General features: G+C 37.8%; 1 protein-coding gene across 5 annotated transcripts in view; it reads right to left on the reverse strand.

Annotated features, from left to right (window-relative positions):
• The window catches only part of PTGR2 (prostaglandin reductase 2), an 86989-nt gene that overhangs the window by 1799 nt on the left and 60324 nt on the right, over nt 1-24866 (reverse strand). For 3 of the 5 annotated variants that reach the window (XR_008914971.1, XM_056810691.1, XM_007472849.2), the window contains 2 exons: nt 22151-22190; nt 15336-21090 (listed from right to left, as the gene is read on the reverse strand). Coding sequence is in view for 4 of the 5 variants with exons in the window: in XM_056810691.1 (XP_056666669.1) it covers nt 21026-21090; nt 22151-22190 (105 nt within the window). In the remaining variant the exon portion in view is untranslated. Of the gene's footprint in view, nt 1-15335; nt 21091-22150; nt 22191-24866 lie in introns of those variants that run through there. The other 2 variants (XM_056810690.1, XM_056810689.1) reach the window with 2 other exon arrangements.

Raw genomic sequence — 24866 nt, forward strand, 5'->3', positions numbered from 1 at the left:
CTCAGTTTCTGTGTTTGTGAGTGGGCCAAATGAAAGAAGGAAAAATGAACATAATTTTTCAGATTAACAATGATGTTATTATCATCATTATTATTAATTGGAGTTAAAATTAATAAGTTTAAGACTGCACTGAGATTTTTGGGAGTATGTGTGAAACTTAATTCTCAAGTATGTAATGGTTGAGACTTTTTAAACTTAATCTTTAAAAGGCAGGCATATGTATGAATGTTATCCACGTCAACTAAGCTTACAAATTTAATATATAACATTAGTATATCTCTTATAGCGGCAGCTGGATGGTTCAGAGGATAGAGCACTGGGCCTGGAATCAGGAAGACCTGTGGTTCAAATTTGGCCCAACACTAGCTGAATGACTTTGGATGAGTTGCTTAATCAGTTTGCCTAGGAGGCAACTAGGTGGCCCAGTGGATAGAGGGCTTTTGGAGTAAGAAGACTCATCTTACTGAGTTCAAAGCTAGTTTCAGACACTTACCAGCTATGCCACAATGGACAAGTCACTTAACTTCTTTTACCTTAAATCCATTGGAGAAAGAAAATGCAAACCACACCAGTATCTTTGCCAAGAAAATTCAAACAATGCTCATCAACAATATCTCTAATAATTGGCAATGTCACCAGCACATTAATTTTCCATTAATTTTTGGTTGAAACACTTGGGTTTTATATCATTTCATCTGTAATATTAATAATAATATTCTGACCTCTTCACTTTTGTTGCTTACCTTTTCCTTTTTCCTGTCTTATTGCACCTATTTCCAATATTGTGTCAGACAGAAGAGTTCAAAATAGGCAGTCTGGTTTTGTACCTTTTCAGATTCCCAAGTCTTTAATGTTCTCCTCCACTTCAAATTATGTTGTATTTTCTTGTCTCTACTAATGCTCAGTAAAACCCAGATCCCTCAAAGTTAGAAACTGTTTTACTTTTGTCTTTACATCTCTACCATAACAGGTGCTTAATAAATTTTGAACTAAATCTCAAAGAATAAAAACAGCAAGAATAGTAACCTAGATTACTCAATCCAAACTTCCCAAGATCTTTTAAAATTAATTTAACTTAGTTTTCCCTGCAATTATGGATACTTTTAAGAAAAGAAAAATTACAGACTACATCTGTTACTCAGATAACAGAAAGCCATATGGCAGCCCTTTCACTGTGGCATCTACCTCTCCAAAAAACATCTGCTAAAGCAGGCATAGCCAATTTGTAGTTGTCCCTTGTCAGCAAGGAACCCAATGCTCTCTCCCTTTCTCAACATGGCTGATACAATAAATGATATAACAATGTATTTTTAACTCTACTGTTTGAATAGGAAATAACAAAATCTTCATTTACTAATGAATCTGGTCAGACATCATAATCACTTATATGCAACATAATTCCTAACAAGGAAATCTTGATTTTATGACATTCTCCCTTTTCCATTTTCTAATATGAAAACATAGTTGTTTTTCACTAATGCTTAGTTCATCAAGAGCAGCTATTAATAGTTTGCTGACATGGTAGTAACCTATAAACTTCTTTCCTACCACCTAAGGCCCAATTCCAATCCTTGTCCTTTTTTTCTACCTTTACATCCACCCAAAAATTATATTAGCTATAATGATAAAGGAAGTATGGTCAAAGACCAATAATTATACCAATATACTTAGGGATATAAGATCAAAGCACCAGCTCAAAGTACCCCAATATTCACGTATATTCTTAAATTGTGTGTTGATTTCACTCACTAGAAAATTTTGGGGGGCCCTTTACAGAGTAACAGTTTTAAAAAAGGGCATGAAACACACTAAATGCCTATTACAGTTGCTATTATTCAATGGAATTTAGATACTAAAACAAAATTTCAGATTCTACAAAACTTTGCAATGAACGTACCCAGAGAACAAGAGCCTTATACTTGATATTCTACAAATAAGTAACAGAATAGCACTGGCATGAAGCATTTAACATCTAAAGAACTCTTTTCTGTTCTCTTAACTAAAGGTAAGTAACGAAAGTTTGAAAACCTGCATTCTTTTCCTACAATATCATTCTATTTCATGTTGTTTTCATTAAATAACAGAGAATTGAAAAAAGGATCAGAATCCTAGCTACCACTAATTTATAATCTGAAGCTATGTGGACTTCAGAAGTACCCAAAGGAAGATGGAATTATATATCAACCTCTGAGGTTATATTGAATAAAACCTAATAAAAATAAGGTATAAAATACTTCAGAATCCAAATTGTTAATGAAAATGAAAGTACAACCAGGTCAAATGAATTAAGCATACTGCTCAATTAAAATGATACAAATAATCAAGGTTCCAATTGAATCCAATAGACTGATCTTTGCACCCATATCCTCATCATTCTCTCAAGCTACTGTCCCTTTCACACTCAAATGACTACATATTGACTCTACTTCCTCTAATCTCACTCATTTCTCAACTTCTTGCAATATGGCTTCTTGGCCTTATCACTCAACTGGAACTCCAATTACTCTCTCCAAAGTTATCCAATCATCTTTTAACTGCCAAACTCAAAGGCTTTTCCCTCAGTAATCAATCACCATGCTTGATTTCTCCAGTGCATCTGACACTATTGATCATCCTTTTCCTTTTGGTCAGATTTCCTTTGGAGGTCACCTTTCATCTTCTTCACCTCATCTTTCATCTGCTTTGCCTCATCTTTCATCTCCTTTGCCTCATTTCCCAGCTGGTTGATTTTGGCTTTCAAGACACTATTTTCTGTTTCCAGATGACTTATCTTAGTTTTTAAGTTCTTTTCCCAGTTGTCTTCAGCCTCTCTTAATTGTGTTTTGAATTGCATTTTGAGTCTTCCAAAGCCTGTATCCAATTAGCTGGGATTTGATTTTTCCTTTGCTGATCCCTCCCCCTCTGTTTCATTCGCTCTTTGCTCATTACCTGGGCAGAAGCTGTCTATTGTAATTTCTTTCTTCTTTTTCTGTTGTTTGCTCAAGTTTACCCCTTCTTTGCTCCCCATATTTGGCTGTGCTCTTGCTCCTCTCATTTTGTTTTGGTTTTGGGGCTGTCAGTCTCCCCTCTTTGAGCTTTGTCAGATCTCTTGGTACAGTCTCTAGGGGAGGAATGTTAGCTTCCCTGTCCTCAGGCGGCTTTTGATTGGATTGAGTTCAACTGGATTGGGCTGTATGTGGTATGAAGCTCTGAGGCTCTGAAGACTCCTGGAAGCCTGGGCCACCCAGGCTCTCTCCAGTTCTCTCCAGCTGCTTCTCTGCTGTGGTGTCCGCAAGTGCCTTTGCCTGCCTCCCTAAACTCTGAGGAGTTCTGATGGGATTAGGTTCAACTGGATTGGTCTGGATGTGCCCAAGGCAACAGTGAGACTGGAGCCCAATGGAGGGACCCAGCCCCAGCCTCTCCCTGGCTTCCTCCCCGCTGTCCAAGCTGGAGGCTCGAGCCTGGCGCCCCGCTGCTTACAAGGTAGACCCTCCAAACCAGCACCTTTGCCCACTCAGAGGTTCCCGCTGCTGCTGGGGGCTCAGCCCTCTGGGTTGTGGGGGAGGGGTCCTGGGACCTTCCCTCTGCCTTCCCCTTAGCCCCGTGTATTCTCGGATTCCGGCTTTTGGGGGGCATACCTTTTGATTTGAGTCTAGAAGGAGGGTTCCCCGCTTCTATTCTGTTGTTCAGCTTGAATTTCAGTGCCCTAGGAGCATTCAGTCTATATCGGTTAAGGAAGGGTCTTCCACAAGGTCTGAACTTTTGCTGCTTGCTAAGCCACCATCTTGACTCCGCCCCCCCATCTGACACTATTGAATCGTTTCTTCCCTAGATTTTTGTAAAAATACTATTATGTTTCTCTTTATAGCTAATGGATTTTTGGGGGTCTCCTTTGCAGGATCATGTGTAACCACCTTTATGTGAATATACCTTTGGGCTGTCCTGGGCCTTTCTCCCCTTTCTATCTCTATGCCCCCTGTGATCTCAATAGTTCCCTGGGATTCAACTCTCTATCTTCCCTATGCCAATGACTCCCAAATCTATATATACAGCCTTCACCTCTTCTTTCTCCAGTTGTAAACATTAGATGTCAACAGACATCACCACAAACTCAATATGTCCAAAACAGAACTCATTATCTTTTCCTTTAAACTAATTTTTCCTCTTAACTTCCATATTTCTATTGAGCACCATCATTCTTCAATCACCCAGGTTCACAAGCTAGGAGACATTCTTAGCTTTCCAATTCCACTTGCCACCCCCTTCTTCCCTACTGTGTATCAAATCAGTTACTAGGCCTTACTGATTTTATCCTTTATTATTATTCTCTTTATCTTTTCTCTCTTCTTAGCCTGAATTCTAGTCTTCCCACTTGTGGATGATTTCAGCTTCTCAACTGCTCTTCTTCTATCTTGTCTCTTAATTTCTAAATAGTTGCCAAACTGATATTCCTAAAGCACAGGTCTAACCTAAAGAACAAGTCATTCTTCTGCTCAAGAAGTTTTAGTAGCTTTCTCTATTGCCTTTGTATTGTATGCTAGCTCCACTTTTTGCATTAAAGCTCTTCACTACCTGGTTCTAGTCTCTTTCCACCTTGACACCTTTCTCAATCTACATTCTGACCAAACAGGCCTACTTACTCAATCTTATATACAATATATTCATTCCCTTCCTTGGGCCTGACACAGGCAGTGCCTTACGTGAGGGATACTCTCCCTCCTCCCTACCTTTTGGATCTCATTGCTCCCCTTCCTTCAAGACTCAGTTCAAATGCAACTCCCTCAAGAGATCTCTCCAAATTACCCTAGTTGTTAGTGGTACTTCTATCATTGTGCAGTTATGTTTATTTTGGATATACTGTACTGACTTGTGAGGGAAAATGTTGTATCTCACCAAAAGAATAAGTTTCTTAAGGATAGGAACTGCCTCACTTTTGTAGCCACAATGCCTAGTAGAGAGTATGTATTAATAAAGTAACAATGGCCATCAACAAAAAGAATAAAATTTAAATACATGCTTAAAAGTCACATACTAATATATATATATCAAGGTGCTTACTAGAACTAACACAAAGGGGGGAAAATCCAAATAACATAATAGTAACTTGCCCGGCCACTTGGACTATTCTTTAACTACTGCCTAGTCTGTATTTTTGCTCCTTTCAGCCCTCTCTATATATTGTTGGGCCACAGTGATTGATGTCATCAGAATTTTAACAGATTAGCACACAAATCCCACTGATGATGGTGCATTTTACAGAAACAAGCATTTTCAAAAGGAAGAAGCATGATACATATGGCAAATAGATCATTTCCAAAACTTTGTATGGAGTAGTGCTAGAGAAGATCAGCAAATTCTACTGATGATAATTATGGAGTACTTGATACTAACATAAACCAGAATCACTGAATTTCAGAGTTACAAGGGGCCTCAATGGTTTGGTCCAACAAATGGTTTAATTCAACAAATTTAGAAAGATTCAATTTGTTTGGTGGATCAATCACCATATTTTACAGACAAGAAAATTTAAGATACAAAATGATTAAGCAACTGCTTACCAAATGTCATCAATCTAGTTAAAGGCAAGCCAGGGCCAACATTTAGCTCTCCAGAGTCCTAGATCATCGACCTTTCTTTACACTAGCGCTGTCTCTTTCAATCGCAAACAAAATATTTTAAATCTGAAGAAATTATCTCTTATTCTTTGCATTCCTGATGTAGGTAACAGCTCTAGAAACTGAAGTCCAGAAAGTTTAAGTGACTTGGAGGAGTGCTAATCCAATGCTAGAGTCACTAAGTCACCATGAGAGAGCTATTCATTTGGATTTTTGAAAAACCACCTCTATCAAAAATAAGGGCCAACCTGCAAAAATACTCAGCTTTAAACATGTCCAACTTAAAAGTGTCCAATATTAGCTTTCAGCTCCAGAATATGAAAATAAGATGGGTTAAATTTTTTAGCACTTTGAAAGGTAAAGGGGAAAAAACTACCTCCCCCACTTTTAAAGAAAAACTAACCGTTTCTCTTTTTTTCTTGTTGGAGATGGAACAAAACTCTCGAATAAATTAAATGAATGGGGAAACGCAGTTCAAAAGACAGGAAGGAAGGTTAAATGTTCAGTCAACCTTGTCCCTTCCTTTCCCGCCCCCGAGATGACCGCAATGGGCGGACAAGGGCAGGCCGCAGCCAGCCCACCCTCCCTCGGGCTTCCGTGGACCCCCACCGAAGGCGAGGAGGCCGAGGGCAGCCTGGGGTGACATGTCTGGACGCAGGCTCCGCCAGGCGAGGACGGCCATCCGCCTCCATTTTTTCTAGGGCCCTAGGACAAGGAGCCCAGCCCAGGGGAGGCTGGGCTCGCCGGATTATAATAAGCCAGTGTCGCCCCAAAGACCCTGCCGGGGACCTCAGACAAGTCAGGGCTCTCTGGAACTCCTGGCCCCTCCAGGTGGAGAGGCCCGAGGCCTGAAGCTGCGGCCCCGGAGGCCTCGGACTAAAGGTCCCCTCCCTAACCCCTCAGCGGGGCTAACTCCCGGGAAAGGAGTCTAGGATGGGGGCAGCTTCCCTCTCCCTCCCACTTTCCCTCCAGAGACACGGAGCCGCCCCTCCTTTCTCAGCTGGAGCTGGGACCCGCCGCGCGGCGCTCACCCGGTGCTGACCTAGCTGGACGGAGACAATCCTCGCTCTCACCTTCTTGTCCCGGGCGGCCAGCCGTCCCCAGTCCCTGAGTCTGTCCAGAAGCGGGGCTTCCGGCTCCCGCCGGAAGCTGTTCGAGCGCGGGACAGGAAGTTTTAGCCTCCCCCAACCCCCACCCCTCCCCACCCCACCCGTGGACAACATCACGCCACGCCGGGGAGGAGACGGGGAGGAGGCCAAGACAAGCTTTTCCTCTAGAGGGCTGGGTCATTGGTGGGGGCGGGGCGGCGGGGGTGGGTCCTAGCCCCCTACACCCAATCAGTTGCCAGGTCTTGTTTTTTTTTTTACCTATTCTCTACCTCGGGCATCGTCCCATTCTCTGTACTGAAAGCACAGCAACTCTTAGGGCAGCTGCAGGTGTCAGGAATACAAAGTTAGGGGAAGGGAGCAACTGCCTGAATTCAGAGCTTCAGGGCTGCTGCTCTCCTGCCGACCTGACAAGAAACATAGCCAACAATTTGGAAAAAGCTAAACAAGTTGTGTTCTATGATTGTGATGGAATATTATTGTACTATTAGAAATGATGAGCAGGATGGTTTCAGAAAGCCTGGGAAGACTTATATGAATTGATGCAAAGTGAAGTAAGCAGAAACATAAAAACATTATATACAGTATCAGTAATGTTGTAACGATGATCATCCCTGAAAGACTTGGCTTCTCCAATCAAGACAATTCCAAAGGACTCACGGTGAAAAATGCTATCCACCTCCAGACCGAAGCATGCTTTTTTCACTTTCTTTTTCTTGCCTTTTTTTTCAATATGGCTAATATGGAAATGTATCTTGTGTGACTTCACATATGTAATTGATATAATTTTATTTTCCAAGTGAGTGGGAAAATATTAAAATAAAAAATAAAAGATTAAAAAATTAATGTTAAAAATAAATAGATGAATAATTTTTTAATTTGGCCCATTGAAGGAGGAATGTAGTAGTGGTTAAAGGTCTCAAAAGTAAAAAAAAAAACCCTGAGTTCAAATCCTAACTCTGACACCAGCTGTATGACTTTAGGCAAGCCATTTAATCTCAAGGTGTCCTCATTTATAAACAAATTGAATTCTGCACCATCTAAGGCTCCTTCCAACTCTAAATCTATGATCCAATAAACTAAAAAAGAGTTGTCCTTCAGTTGATTCAGTTGTGTCCAATTTTTCATGACCCCCATTTGGGGTTTTCTTGGCAAAGATATTGGAGTGATATGCTATTTTCTCCAGTTCATTTTCCAGACGATGAAACTAAGGCAAGCAAGGAAAAGTGACTTGCCTAGGTTCGTATAACTAGTAAGTGGCTGGGGCTAGATTTGAACTCAGGTCTCTAGCATTCTATCCATTGTGCTACCTAATTGCCTAATTACCTAATTGGGTAGCTCAATGAATAGAAAGCCAGGTCTGGAGATGGGAGGTCCTGGGTTCAAATTTGAACTTTGACACTTCCTATATGTGTAACCCTGAGCAATTGACAATCCCAGTTGCCTAGCCCTTACTGTTCTACCTTGGAACCAATACTTAGTATTGATTTTAAGATGTAAAGTAATGGTTTATATAGTATATTTTCCATATATGACCTCGTTCACAACAATCCTAAAAGGTAGGTGCTTATATTATTATCATTTTATGGATGAGGAAATAGGTTGCCAGAAGTTAAGTGATTTGCCTATAGTCTCAAAGCTAATATCTCAAGCAATATTCAAAAGTCTGTATTCTTTACTCCAAGACCCATGTTCTTGTGCCAACTAACTTGCCTCGGGGCTTTTATTTTCCTCATCTATAAAATAACAAGGTTGGATTCCATACATCTAAAGTGCCTGAAAGCTAAAAATCTATGAAAATCAATGAAGAATACAGATCATAGCTATCATTTATAAGGTTTGCAAAACTTTCCATTTGAACTTAATAATATATTCTCTTTTCACAAATGAGGAAACTGAGGCTTCTAGGGATTATATGATCTGCCTCATATCACACAGCCAATAAGTATCTCAGGCAGAATTTGAATTTAAACCTTACTAATATCAAGTATAGTATTCTTATCCCTATCGTATCACCTTATTGTTCAGTCATTTCACTTGTGTCTGACTCTTTCTAACCCCATTTGGGGTTTTCTTCCTTCTTCAGCTCATTTTATAGATGAAGAAATTGAACCAAACACAACTAGTAAGTGTATATTTTAATTCAGGCTTTCCCAATTCCAGGTCCAGTGCTCTGGCCATCTATCTGCATCACAGACTATCTGATAAGTACTGAGGATTCAAAAAGAAAAGCAAGACAGTTCCTATCCTGAAGAAGCTCCCACTAATGAGATGAGATACCATAAAAAGTTTCAGTTGCAAGTCAATTGTAATAAATTAATTTAGCAGCAATAATTACTAGCATTTTAAAAGTGTTTTATATTTCCTTCTTTTTCCATAGTTTTTTTAAAAACCCTTACCTTTTTTTTTTAGAATAGATAGGCAGAAGAACATCAAGGTCAAGGCAATTGATATTAAGTGACTTGCCCAGTGTTACACAGCTAAAAAGTGTCTGAGTTCACATTTGAACCCAGGACCTCCCCCACCTCCAGGCCTGGTACTCTATCCCCTATTCTATCTAGCTGCTCCTATATATTTGTTTTCTTTTCCCAAGAACTTTGTAAAATAGGTAGATCAGGTAGTTTCATACACATTTTACAGAGGTAGAAATTGACTCTTAGAGTTTACATAGCTATTAAATATTTAAAGCAGTAATGAACCTTAGATCTCTCTTTTATATACAATTCAGAACTTTGTGAATATGGTTTCCTACAAATCACAAAGTGATAAAGCTACAAAGTTTGAAAGTTCATCCAGATTAACTCCCTCATTTTGCAGAAGCCCTAAGAGATGTTAAGTGAATTGCCCAAGGCCACATACCAAAAATATATATAAGCATAACCACAAATCTTATTCATTTTCATAGCTTTAAAATTTCTTTTATAGAGGCAGTGAAATGGCTCAGTGGATAGAGAGCCATACCTAGAGATGGGAGGACCTGGGTTCAAATGTGACCTTAGACATGTCCTAACTATGTGGCTCTTGGCAAGTCATTTAACCCCAATTGTCTAGCCCTTACTGCTCTGCTGCCTTTGAATCAGTACTATATATCAATTTGGAGGCAAAGACTTACAGTAATTACTTTATAAACATAAACGACATCAACAAAAACAGACAGGCAAGAATATACAAAGTGAACCAAGGATCTACCATCCTCAGTCCTTAAAATTTAACAAGGCTGAATCAAACAAAAGAAAAAAAATGAAAACTGGAAAAGTAACTAGATGGCACAGTGGATAGATTATTGGGCTTGGAATCAAGAAGACTCAGCTTCATGAGTTCAAATCTGACACTAACTGTATGACCTTGGGCAAATCACTTAACCCTATTTGCTTTGTTTCTCATCTGCAAAATGAGTTGGAAAAGGAAGAATGTCAAACCATTCCATCTTTGCCAAGAAAACCCCAAATAGGGTCATGGAGAATCAGATACAACTGAAAAATGACTGACAAGTTCCTATTTTTTCTCATTATTTAGATAATTTATCAGATGTACATACTTGTTATTTAGCAAGTCAATGTTTACCAAGTCTTATTCTAGTTTCTATGGGATCCTATATTTTTTTCTTCATTGCACCATCATTTAACTAGTTTTGTTTTAATATGGCCTCTATATAGAATGCTTGCCTTTAAAAAATGTGCCTGTGTTTTTAAAAATAATTCTATTTGTAGTGCCTTTTGTTTTGAGTCAACTCAAGCCGAAATCCACTGGTATGGGACTCTCCTCACTGTGGGGGATCAATTCCTTGCCTGTGTGAGAAGTGGTGAAGAATTGGTGGATGTAGGAGAGCGGAGAGATTTCTTCAGTCTCTTTGGACTCACCACTCTTTTCTGTTTTTCCATTAATCCAATTCAATAAACATTTATGAAACATCTACAATGTGTCAGGCACTCTGCTAAGTGCTGGAGATACAATTAATAAAAAGATAGTTCCAGCCTTCGACAAACATAATTTAAAACAGGGGACAAAAGGAGGCAGAAAACCTGGGGCTGGAAGGGAGGCACTGTCTGTTGCAGGGGCATCTTGTTCTGTGGAATTGAACCCAGGCTGGGCAGCAGATGGAAGTCAACCTTGTTACATTTATATCACAATAATTTCTCAGTGTTACCTACCCCATTCCCAATCTGTAACTGAACTGAACTTTATAACAAAGAAAAAATTAAATAGAAACAATTTAACAGCATATATGTAGCACTCAGAATTTTTACCAATAAAGAACAAGAGGCCATTTCCCCAAGAATAACAATGTTTATTAATGGGATCATTTAAGCTTATTAACAGAGAATGGTTCTTTTGCCAACCTCTTCCTCCTAAGACTCTCAGTAAGGCTTGACACCTCCTTTAAATGACCTGACAGTTTGTCTTTTGGACCTCCTCTGATAGTCCCCAAGGGAGGATATTTTTGAAGAGGAAGTGAATTTAGAGACCTCAACTCCTCCCTCATTGCTTCATCATAGGGGAGGTTGGTCTTTACCCAAATAAGGAAACTGCCAACACACCCTACTTTTAAAAGGGCCAAAGTTCACCAGCTGGGGGCAACACATCCCTCTTTGGGAATGTTAAAAAATTAAATGTCAGGAAGCTTTGTGAAGCCTAGCTTCTGCTAACAAACTTTGGCTAAAAAATATTGCCTCAACTATGTTTTCAGTGGCTCTTTCTCTTGTTGTAAACCTGGTCACCCCCAAATCTAGATGATATATTTACAAGGACAAATGCTTTCAAATATGTCAGAGAAAGTTCTTGATGATAAAAAAGGATCAGATCTCCACCCTGCCTACAATGGGATATTTCCTAAGGTGGGGCATTCTCTAAATTTCCTAGGAACAAAGGAATGAGAGATGAGTCTGAGCCTTGATTCAGGAATAGAAGTCATTAAGAATAATTAAAATAAATCCTTTTTATGTACAAATTCTGACTTATTAGTTTCCCACCTTTCTACTGTAAGGAAGGAGGTAAATGTCATTATTTGTTTTCCCAGACTATACTAAGTTCAGCTTTTTTTTGGTGATCTTTGCATGTATGTTGTAATATTGTGTATCTTGTTTTTCTGGTTCTGTTATTGAGAAATGCTAGCCTTGCCAATAAATAGATTATGTCAAGATTTTTAGGCCTCAGTTTCTCTTAACTACAGAATTTTACCTCAACAAATCACAGCAAAGAACTGAAAAAAAATGTGGATGTCCATCAACTGCACAATGGCTGGACAAAAGGATATAGCCACAAAAATTTCAGGAATTCAGAGAAATATGGGAATATTTGTATGAACTAGTCAAGAATTAAATAAACAGAAATTACTGTGATATAAATATAACAAGATTGTCTTGATTTGACTGGAAGAAAGGCAGGAATACATATATCTCTAGCATCTCCCCACACCCTTCCCTTGTTCCTGTCCAAGGTCTTCAAATTGCTCTAAGAACATCTGACACCAGAATTCACATTTTCAACCCTGTGCTATGTATCTTTGTTAAAGGAAAAGTCCTGTTTCAGGCCTCACTCCAGTCAATTAAAGACAAACTCAGGAAAGAAGACAAAAAGATGTTTATTGGTACCCCAAGGAATGGGATCAAGAGGTTGGAATTGGAACCACACTGTCAAATTCAAGCTCTAGACTGCTTTTATAGACAGTAGAGCAATTTACATATAAGGGTAAGATAGTCTGGATTGGTAGAGGAGATGGGATGTCATTGCAGGTCTTCCTCATTATGATATCATTGGGAGATTAGATTAGTTTTTAGGTGACTATACTAGCTTTATTTAAATTCACATTTCACAATAAATTTGACTTAAAAGAATTCTACAATAAACCATATTCCCCCAAAATTCCCCTGTTAACTTTACGTACAGTATGGTGCTGTCTCTCTCCATTTTTTCCCCTCAACTCAGTGCTCCCCTCTTCCCTCCAAGTGAAAGCATAAGAAAGGCAGAGACCATCACAGCTGCTGAGACCTGGGCTGAGAGACCTTTTTCTGGATCCACCCACCTTCCATCATGTCCTGCTCTTCATGTGTCTGTCTTTCATTTGTTCTACTTGGATACTAAGAGTGTCTGTCCCTGACACCAATCCTCTTCTGTCTGTGTCTGACATTCACATGTCCTTGAACCATGTTGGGTGGGGGTCCCCTCCCTCCAAGGGCACACATAGGACAAATTCTACTTATGTAAAGGTCTTCCATTTAAAGAACTATCTGGTAGACTTCAAGTGATGGGATTAGTCAATAGGTGATTAGTTTGAGGCATGAGAATAGTCCTAGTCTCTAAAGGCAATGGGATTAATCTAAAGGAACCTCACCCTGGCTTGAAGTCTGGGCCATCTCCTTCCAAGAACAGTGAGCACATCACCCAAAGATTGATAAAGATTAAAATATGGGGAGATCACTAAGACTATATTTTACTCAGTGGCCTGACTTTGCACCTCTCCACTTGAATGTTAATCTCTCTGGGTTTGAGTTTCCTCATCGATAAAAATGTAGTTGGTGTAAATGATTGCTAAGGTCCTTTTCTACTTTAAATCCTATAAAAAATCTTTGTGGGAAACAAAACTATTATTCTTCTAGGACTTCTACTTCCTCCTAACTAAAACCTCCCATATATATATATATATATATAAAATGTATACATATATCATATATATTCTATTTTCAAATCTATATTCAATGCCTCAATCATACTAGATGTCTACCTCTCTTCTTCATTTAATCCATACAAAGTCCACTGAGCTTCCCCTAGAAAGAACACCTTTGATAGCCATTTCCCATGCTGGAGAGGTTAAGGAACCTGCTTATGGGAAAGACATGACAATACATAATAGAACTATGGGACATATGTGTGGAATTTCTACAAGTTGCTCTGATCTGTTATCCAGGTAATCAGAAGCTCTTTTCAACTGGTTGGAGAATTGGAATAGCACTAGTTAATCAGGGCCTTGACCATTTTCTTTGCTTTTCTATCTTGGTACATGTTTGTTCTTGGTTTCTTTCCTTTGCTGGCAGTATCCTGTGAAAGACAATATTCTGTTCTCTTCGGCTTCTCTATCTAGGGGCATTTCTGCTCTTGGTTTGACTCCTTTGCTGAGAGTGTTCGGTGAAAGACAATGCTTTAAAGGTTGGGTACAGGGGCAATTGGTGATTTAGTAGATAAGAGATTCAGGCCTAAAGATGAGAGGTCCTGGGTTCAAATTTGACCTCGGGTACTTGCTAGCTGTGTGACCCTGGGCAAGTACTCTTCTGCCTTAGAACTGATACTCAGTATTAATTTTATGTGTTTTTTAAAAAAAAGGTAGAGTCCTTGGGCCATCTCCTTCTTAGAACAGAGAAGGCAAACCTATGGCACAGGTGCCAACGATGGCACACAGGCACCACACACACACTTAATTACTAGAAAGGCAGAGTAACTTGGGAGGAGCTATTCCCCCTGATGACATTTTTTCACATCCCCCACCCCTCTGCCCAGCAGTCAATGGGAGCAGTTAAGGTGAGTGGCTCATAGGCAACAGAGCTAGAGAGGAGCAGGACATTTGGGTCACTCTCCTCCCCCTCTCTACACTCACTGAGGAATTCCTCACTTTACCTACCCCCCTGCCCAGCAGCCCAATGAGAGTGCTTTTTCCCTCCCATGTGTAGGGTAAGGAAGGGGCAAGGCATGCCTGGTACTTGGTGGGGGGAGGGGCACAGCAGTCCATCTCTAAAATGTTTGCCATCACTGTCTTAGTGATCCCATTCTCATAGGCCTTGGTCCTCTCTCTCCCTCTCTCTCTCTCTCTCTCTCTCTCTCTCTCTCTCTCTCTCTCTCTCTCTCTCAGTATTTGTTGTTTGTTTGTTTTTTCCCCCCAAACCCTTACTTTCTGTCTTAGAATCAATACTGATAAGGGGTTAAGGAGAATGGTTAGGTTGCGCAATGGGGGGTTAAATGACTTGCCCAGGGTCATGCAGCTAGGAAGTGTCTGTGTCCACATTTGAACCCAGAATCTCCTGTCTCTAGGGCTGGCTCTCAATCTACTGAGCCCCCTAGCTGCCCCCTAGCATTTGTTTTTTAAATAAGGTGATGGAGATGAATCTGAAGGCACCAATCATGTATGTTTTTAAAGGAGTCAGAGACCATGCCAAGTTTTGCATCCATCCCAGAGTCAGTGCAGGGAGTGGCCCTTGTGAGCAACCTAAAGACCTAGTCCAGTAGAAGCCGGGATAAGAACTCATCCCTGAAGGAATGCTGCATCTGGATGTGAAATTGGTGGGACCAATGTTACACAGAATTATGCTATGTTTAAGACTACTTTCCCAGAGAATGAGTGGTATAGAAGAAAATGTGTTCCTGAAGTGATGAGAGGAAACACTGTACTTTTGTTATTATTATGTCTTCAAAGTAAATATCCCTTTGTAAAAGCAAAATGGTATTAATTAGTTAAATGGAATTGGAGTGTCTTAGTCTCTGTTGGCTAACAGTGAAAGGGGAACACAACTGGTGGAGGCTTCAATCAATGGCATTAGAAGAAGGTGCCCCTAGGATCCTGAAGGGAAGACGTTTCAGACTGACTCTGGAATGGTGAGTCCAGAGCCAGAATACACTCTTTACAATTATGTAATAAATTATTTACAGGTTTTTATAGCTATACTCTGGTATTTCTAGAACTCTTGTTTATTTTAAACTTTATACCATATAATTTTGCACTTGACAAAATTCAAATTTGGCTTAATTTTGACAGGATTTGAAACAGCATGCATTTTTAAAAACAAAATGTTATTTTAATTATGAACTTAACAAACACCAGCAAATATGAGCACTTCCAAATACAAAGAATAGAGAAAGAGACTTGTACTTTGTCTATTATTAATCTTCTCTCTTACACCTCCACCTCCTTCCTTTCCCCATTAAAATCCCCCTTGTAATTGACAAGTAGTCAAGGAAACAAATTTAGAAATGACCATGTCAAGGGCAGCTAGGTGTTTCAGGGGATTGAAAGCCAGACCTAGAAATGGGACATCCTGGGTTTAAATCTGACCTCTGGTTCAAATCACTTCCTAGCTGTGTGAGCCTGAGCTAGTCACTTCACCCCCATTGCCTAATTCTTACAGATCTTCTGTGTTGGAACCAATAAAGAGTGTTGATTCCAAGATAGAAGGTTTAAAAAAAATATTGAACATGTCAAAAATTTGTATTGTAAAACACTGGTCTTGAAAACAGCTTTTTAATCAATGTAGCTCAATGACCTAATATCAACAGGTTGAACAATCTTATGTTTGACTTTTTTTGTACTCAAGTACATATAGAGTTTTATATTCAACAATAATAAGCACTTATTGATAGCCTACTAAATTCAAGGAAGCTTCTGTTAGACACTGAGATGACAAAAACACAAATATGAAAACTGCCCAAAAGGAATTTTGTCTCATTTTCCTCATCTGAAAAATAAGCTGGAGAAGGAAATGGCGAACAACTTCAGTATTTTTGCAAAGAAAACCCCAAGTGGGGTTATCAAAGAGTTGGGTATGACTGAAATGACTGGGAAAAAGGAAATCATGCCATTTGGAATTGTATTGACTTAGTAATTCAATGTAAAAATTATTCATTATTTTACATGGTAACTTGAAAGTTTAAATCTTGAGGTTTTAAGAGTAATATTGTTTAGTACTTCATTCATGGTTGAGTAAGGGTGGCATTTTACAAACTCCCACTGCATCTTGTAAAATTATAAGTTTAAGATAGGTGTTTATTAAATATTTAGCATATAATCCATTAAATTACTTCAGAACTATTGTGTATCTCTACTAGCAGCAATGCAATGATTCAGGACAATTCTGGGGGAGTCTGTTAGAAAGAACACTATCCACATTCAGAGGAAGAACTGTAGGAGTAGAAACACAGAAGAAAATCAATTGCTTAATCACATGGGTCGATGGGGATATGATTGGGGACGTAGATCTAAATGATCACTCTATTGCAAAAATTAATGATATGGAAATAGGTCTTGATACATGTAAAACCCAGTTGAATTGCTTGTTGGCTATGGGAGGGGGAGAGAGGGAAGGAAAGAATACAAATCATGTAACCATGGAAAAATATTCTAAGTTAATTCATTAAATACATATACTTAAAAATAAATTTAAAAATAAAAACAAAAAAAGAACTATTGTGTTGTAATTTATAATAGTGTGGATCTTGGGTTTCCCAACTAAAGTAAGAGATGAGACACTATTCTTGAGGGAAGTGATTTTGGCAGGGTTATAGGAGAGAAAAGAGGGAGAAATAAAAGAACGAGAAGACAGTATCCACCTGAAGAGATAAACTATTAATAGAAAAAGAAACAGAAGTAAGGCAGAGACTGACCTCCAATGCATAAAAGCAGTAGCAGGAGAATGAGAAAATAAAAACAGTAGCTTCTGACTGCTGGAAAGCAAACAATATCTGAAGGCGCCATTGGGAGCTGACTAGAGAAAGAAGAATCCTGCTGAATGAAGAGCTGGCTGGGCTTATCTGAATTGCTCTTTAGCACAGAGCCCAGAAAGTGGCTTAAGGGATCAAATCTGGAAAGCTGAAAACTGTTGGCTTAGGGCTACTTTTTCACTGAAATGTAATGGGCCTGTTTAATAAAAAAGCTTAATGATGCTTTTGTTGCCTAAGAGTAGCAAAGCAGAAGCTTTATCTAGCATGAGAATAGAGAGGTCTAGAAGAGCGGCAACCTGCATAGCAGCTGACATACAGACTGTTTAAGTCTGCAGACCAGAGTTATGAGTGGTCCTGGGCAATGAATTTCTCTTCTGGACTTGACTGCTAGATTTCTGTGGGCCTGCTTTCTCCCCTGGACACTGTGAGAATCGAAGAAAGAATGTGTCCCAATTTTAAGGATATACTGTCATATTTTGACTATTTGTGCTTTTTCTTTCTCTTGAAAATGTTATATTAGAATTATGTGTGCTTTCGCCTTTTTGATTAGTAAATATTTGATGTTTAAGAGTCAATTAGATCACATTGACTGCTTTGCATAAATGAGAAGCAAAGCAAGTTATAGGAGTGTATCCCATCCCTATCAGCAGGGCTATTCCTAAGACCCTAAAGATGAGCAGTGGCAGTAAGGTCATCCCATGGGAAAACCACCCCAACTTGCTGAAGTGAGCAACAGCAGGATGAGTGAACCAGCTCCAGCCTAGGGAAAGAGCCTAGAGAGAACAGGGGAACCAGTGCCATGCCTCTTTGCCTCAAATTATTTTAATTAGAAACATTTTAATTGGATTAGATATAGATTTTTCTGTGTTACATAAGGATTTGAAGATGTTGCTTTACAATATTTTATGGACATTCTTTTGAAGATTTTGTCCCTTTTCCCAAAAGCCCCTCTGGTTCTTTTCAAATTATGGTTTCAAAGGTGAAAAAGAAATACAAATATTTCAGCTTTCCTTTTATCCTTTTTAAAAAAAATATCATTTCCTTCTGACTTGAAATTGATACTAAGAATTGGTTCTAGGGCAGAAGAACAGTAAGGGCCAGGCAACTGCCATTAAGTGACTTGCCCAGGCTCACACACTTAGGAAGTGTCTGAAGCCAAATTTGAACCCAGGACCTTCCATCTCTAGATAGACCTGGCTCTCTATCCACCGAGCTACTAGGTGCTCCTCCCTCTATATTTAATACCTGTCATTTCATTTGTTTTTAAAGAAGACACAAGGTAGTTCTTGAGTGACCTGCTGCCAAACCCCAAAACCTTACCCTAAACTTAGCAGATTAAAAATAAAAGCTCTATTTTCCACAGAAATAGTTCCATATCCCAAAACTAATCAAAGAGTAAGCATCCAATAATTCCTACACTCCTACACTTCAACACTTTGAAGGACCCTTCAACTCAAGATGTCTGGCAAAGACATATATTAGAAAATTAGTATTCTAAATGAGTCTAAAATTAATTCAAATATCACTTCCCCATTCATTCCATCTTATGTTTCAATGCAGTTTAATATTTTCTACAAATTAAAAGGCTATTCTGCATTGTCAGATCTTTTTTCTTTTTTAATGGCAATATAAATAACATGTGGCTCCCATAATTTCTTTCTTTCTTTAAATCTTACATTCTGTCTTAGAATTAATGCTATGAATTAGTTCTAAGGCAGAGGAGAGCTAGGCAATGTGTTAAGTGACTTGTCCAGGGTCATGCTGCTAGGAAATATCTGAATTCACATGTGCACCCAGGACCTCTTGTCTTCAGGCCTGGCTCTCTATCCACTGAACCACCTTGCTGCTCCCTCCCATAATTTCTTTCTTTTTTTTTTAGGTAGCATGCTTTTCTTCCTTTTTCTTTTCTTTTTATTTGATCATTTCCATGCTTTATTCATTAAAGACAAAGATCATTTTCTTTTCCTCCCCTCACCCCCCGTAGCCGACGCGTGATTCCACTGGGTATCACATGTGTTCTTGATTTGAACCCATTGCCATGTTGTTAATATTTGCATTAGAGTGTTCGTTTAGAGTCTCTCCTCTGTCATGTCCCCTCAACCGCTGTAGTCAGGCAGTTGCTTTTCCTCGGTGTTTCCACTCCCACAGTTTGTCCTCTGCTTATGGATAGTGTTTTTTCTCCTAGATCCCTGCAAATTGTTCAGGGACATTACACCGCCACTAATGGAGAAGTTCATTACGTTCGATTATACCACAGTGTATTAGTCTCTGTGTACAATGTTCTCCTGGTTCTGCTCCTCTCACTCTGCATCACTCCCTGGAGGTTGTTCTAGTCTCCATGGAATTCCTCCAGTTTATTATTCCTTTTAGCACAATAGTATTCCATCACCAACATATACCACAATTTGTTCAGCCATTCCCCAATTGAAGGGCATCCCCTCGTTTTCCAGTTTTTGGCCACCACAAAGAGCGCAGCTATGAATGATCAGTTCACAACTCCACCAGCAATGAATTAATGTCCCTACTTTGCCACATCCCCTCCAGCATTCATTACTTTCCATAGCTGTTATGTTAGCCAATCTGCTTGGTGTGAGGTGATACCTCAGAGTTGTTTTGATTTGCATCTCTCTGATTATAAGAGATGTAGAACACTTCTTCATGTGCTTATTAATAGTTTTGACTTCTTTATCTGAGAACTGCCTATCCATGTCCCTTGCCCATTTATCAATTGGAGAATGGCTTGATTTTTTGTACAATTGATTTAGCTCTTTATAAATTTGAGTAATTAAACCTTTGTCAGAGGTTTTTATGAAGATTTTTCCCCAATTTGTTGTTTTCCTTCTGATTTTAGTTACATTGGTTTTGTTTGTATAAAAACTTTTTAATTTGATGTAGTCAAAATTATTTATTTTACATTTTGTGATTCTTTCTATGTTTTGCTTGGTTTTAAAGTCTTTCCCCTCCCAAAGGTCTGACATGTATACTATTCTGTGTTTACCCAATTTACTTATGGTTTCCTTCTTTATGTTTAAGTCATTCACCCATTTTGAATTTATCTTGGTGTAGAGTGTGAGGTGTTGATCAATTCCTAATCTCTCCCACACTGTCTTCCCCTCCCATAATTTCTTAACGGTCTGAGTAAAGTACACTTAGTAAGAAGCAGTTGTTACAAAGCATAATTAGGCTCAAAAAGAAAATGATCATATTTATCCTCAAATCAGACTTTCATGCAGTTATTAAAATACTTAAAGATTAACAATTGTTTATCTTCTTGTTAGATTAAAATTAGCATCCAAGTTCTTATTTTCCATAATGTTCATTAATTATCACTTGAAATAGAAAAGAATTCCTTTACACATTCTTTAACACAAAACACAATTCAACAATCTGAATACTATCAAGGTTGACTTTTTCAGGAAGTCTTAATAATATTGTTTTAAAGTAGCAAGAACTTTGTTCCCATTGGATGCTAAAAGTCAATAATTAGCCCTGAATAAAAAAATTACCTGAGAGGAATGTCTAAAGGATTCTAAGTAACTTCCCAAATATTATCTTATTTAGAACACTAACAGTAGTATTAAAATCTTCTATGGCTTCAAAAAATTGAATATAAACATCATACATAATACTAACTCCTGAAAAAGAAATGAAAAATGAGTCATCTTGACTTTTGTTTCACTATAATTGTTTATATATTGGGTATATTAAGTTAGAAGAAATAACACTCATTCAAACTTCTAAGAAATTCTCATCAATGTTACATATTATGAAATAAAAAGACAAAATTAAAGTTAGTTTCATTAATCATATAAAATCAACAGACTTTGAAATTTCTCTTGTTAAAGTTAAAAAGAAATCTGATTGATGTTATTATTAACCTGTAGTCCAATGAAGGGTCAAAGGTTTCTATTCAGAAATACGAACTATTTGCTTCCCAATGTTGCCTCCTGTCATCATAGATTGGAAGGCAACTGAAAAAGAGAAAATAAGTCATCTTGAAGAATTAGTGTCAGCTACACAGTCTAACCAGTTTTATAATCATTATAAGAGCCATAACATAACATAACATAACATAACATAACATAACATAACATAACATAACATAACATAACATAACATAACATAACATAACATAACATCATATATCCATATATTAAATATAAATATTTTAAAATATAAATAAATATAAAATAACATATATCTACATATTAAAATGTATTTTTATAATTCTGAATAATATCCTAAATGATTATAAGTTTTGAAGTACACAGATTAGTCCAAATCAAGGTAAGAAAAGATGCATATTTAGTTAGTACCTGAACTAAAATTGTCCTGTTACTACATGAAAACAAGATTGAAATAATCTCTTATAAAGGATATAAATAACAATGATTACAGAAAAAGTGAAACTAACATCTGTTAACTTAAAAGACTTAGGGCTTTTGTATAAATGTGGCATTCCAGAAGAGTAGTTGTTTTTATAGCATGGAAAATATGGATTTCTCATAAGACAAACATAAAACATATTTTCCTAACAAAAAACAAAAGCCTTCAGAAAATAAAAACTTTTAAAGTAAAACAGCTCTAAAATAAAATTCTATTGGGTACATACATGTTGATATATCCACTGAAAAAGAGACTGAAGAAAATTACAAAAACAACGCACATGGGAGCAAAACTCTATTTTCATGTGAATTAAATAATAAGCATTTTCTCCAATCTGTGAAACATAAACTGTGAAAAGGACTATTCATTCTGTAAAATATATAGGCTGTGCATATGTTTTATGAGGAACTCAAGAAAGAACCTCATAAAATGAAACACTCTAAAGACCGATGTTCCTCTTATATAGTAAGTCGATTCTCTGAAAGAAGTTAGATAAGTTCATATTTCATTTAGACTACAGTGGTATTTTCCAGTAAAGAAAAACATGACATACAATGCAGAGAAAAAAAGGATTGCCAGCAAAAGTTTATGTTTCAGAGCAAGAACTTACTCTTAAATTATTTTTTAAAATTCAGATCCTCTTACCTCCCATGTTTTCCAAGCCATCCATCACTGTCTCTTTGATCTATAAATCAAAATAATTGGAATTAATTTTCTTCCTAACTTTGCAAAGGCAAATACTTTTTAACACTTTCTCCTTTTAAGAAAGATATATTTTTGTGAAACATTGTGGAACAATCAAATATAATAGACTCTGGTACTATTAGCAATGCTATCCATATAGAGAAAGAACTATTAGAAATGCAAAAGAAAAACAAGTGATTTATCACACAGTTAGATTAATGTATGATTTGGGGTTGTGGTTTTTAAAAGATGACTCTATTACAAATATGAATAGTACAGAAATAGGTTTTGAGTAATAAGACATGTATAACCAGTAGAATTGTTTGTCAGCTCTGGGAGGGGGAGGGAAGAAGAGAGGGGAAAACATGAATCATGTAACCATAGAAAAGTATTCTAAAAAAATTAATAAAAATAAAAATAAAGATATATTTTTATATGTAATAGATGACCTAAAAGCCATAGAAATTAAATGTTTATGACTGAAACCCATTTTCCCTAATCAACTAATATTATAGTTTTGTTTCTTTCCTTTTCTCTTACTCTACTCCCAAGCTTTTCTGCCAAATAGTATGTGTATATATGTATATAAACAAATAGTAGAATTTTTTTTTTTTACCAAATAAAGCAACCATGAACAAAACATAATTTTTGCTGTTGCTTAGTCATTTTCAACTCTTTGTCACTGCATTTGGGGTTTTCTTGGCAAAGATACTATAGTGGTTTGCGATTTCCTTCTCCAGCTCATTTTACAGATGAGAATAAACTGTGGCTAACAGGGTTAAGTGGCTTGCTCAGGGTCACACAGCTAGTAAGTGTCGAAGGCCAGATCTGAACTGAGATCATTCTTCTTAACTCCAGGCCTGGCTCTCTCTCCACTGTACCAGCTAGTTGCATTTTAAGATAGCTTTTAGTAGGAATGATTACATACTTACTTTCTATTCATAAATCAGCATTTTTACATTAAGTACTAATTTTCTAAATGTAGAGATATATGCTTTTGAATTAGCCATTTTTTTGGAATGGTCAAGAAATTAACTGACTTATTCTTAACAGGCCTCTCCCAACTTCTGGCCCCCTTTCTCTCCTATACTTTACTGATAGTAAACTGTGAGACTAGATTACCTGAACAGGAGGATAAGAACTTGGACTACAAAGGGAAAGAACTGAAGTGCATAGGGATGGCTAGGGGAGTAAAGATTGCTAGCAGAGGTAGGTTTTCATCTCAGTAGCTGGCCACCTTAATTATAAGGATACAGGGAGCTGGAGGAGGGAGTCTGCTAGCCAAAGGATATGGGAAGAACCAGTTGATTGGGCCTCATTTTCTCCAACCTCAAAGTAACTGACAATCTATGCAGGTCCTAGCTTATCATTCCACATGCTGGTGGGGCTGGAAATACAGGCTGGGAACTCTCTCTGAATACCTGGGCAAGCAAATACCTTGTCTCCTAGACTCCTATACCAGAATTAACTCTTAACTTTTTACCTGTTCCAGAGCTTATCCAAAGATGGTAGTAGATGATATCACCAAAAAGTTAGCTAATTTTTTTAACCTTCTGATTTAGAATTGATACTAAATATCGGATCTAAGACAGAAGAGCAGTAAGGGCAAGGCAATGGGGGTTAAGTGACTTGCCCAAGATCACACAGCTAGGAAGTATCCAAGATTAGATTTGAACCCAAGTCCTTCTGTCTCTAGGCCTGGCTCTTTATCCTCTGAGCCACCTAGCTGCCTCCAAGAATCTATCTTAATGAGTGCCCAGCTCCTGGTATCTGAGTCCCTGAAAGCAATACTGAATTTCTGATGGAAATGAGTTACCTTTGGAGTACGCCTTCTACTGAATGTCTCCTCTGCCCAACTAAATGGTAAGCTGGGAACGCTTTGTCATTTATTTCTTTTGCATCTTCTTCAGGGCTTAGCAAGCACAGTGCTTTATTCAATGAACAGGCATTTGATACATACTTGAACCAACAACTGGGAATGTATTATGAACCTGGATCAGATTTTTACCTTTTAGCATATGGATAGACCTATTTATGGCCTATATGTACTATCAGATTAATTTCATTTTACTGTCAGTTCTCTATCAAAATAAAGCTGACCCTTTAAAAAAAAACCCAACAAAAAACCAAAAACAAAAGGAGAGTGGTTGTCCTGAAATAAAATAGAAGCAGCAGCAGTAGCTAATACATTCAAGAACTTGTATTAATGGGTCAGCAAGGTGGCTCAGTAGAGAGACAGGAGATACTTCCTAGCTGTGTGATCCTGGGCAGGCCACTTAACCCCAAATGCTTAATTCTTACCACTCTTCTGCTTTGTAACCAATATTTAATATTGATTCTAAGACAGAAGGGAAGGTTTTTTAAAAATGTAATTGGAAAATATTTAATGAACTAAAAATACAACACAACATGGATAATGCTCATCTCTGGTTTTCTAAATGAATAATGTACTCTGCAAGGATCAGATTTTATCTGAGTTTGAGTGCCAGTTCTCAAACTTTTTGATCTCAGGATCCCTCTTCCCTCTTAAAAATTACTGAAAACCTAAAGAGCTTTTGCTTACATTGGTTATAGCTATTACTATTTAAAAATATTTATTCAGTTAAAATAATAACAAATCTATTACATATTTACATAACATTTTAATGAAAATAATTCTATTTTTCTAAACAAAAAA

The sequence above is a fragment of the Monodelphis domestica genome, chromosome 1, assembly GCF_027887165.1.
Source record: "Monodelphis domestica isolate mMonDom1 chromosome 1, mMonDom1.pri, whole genome shotgun sequence".
Taxonomy (NCBI): domain Eukaryota; kingdom Metazoa; phylum Chordata; class Mammalia; order Didelphimorphia; family Didelphidae; genus Monodelphis; species Monodelphis domestica.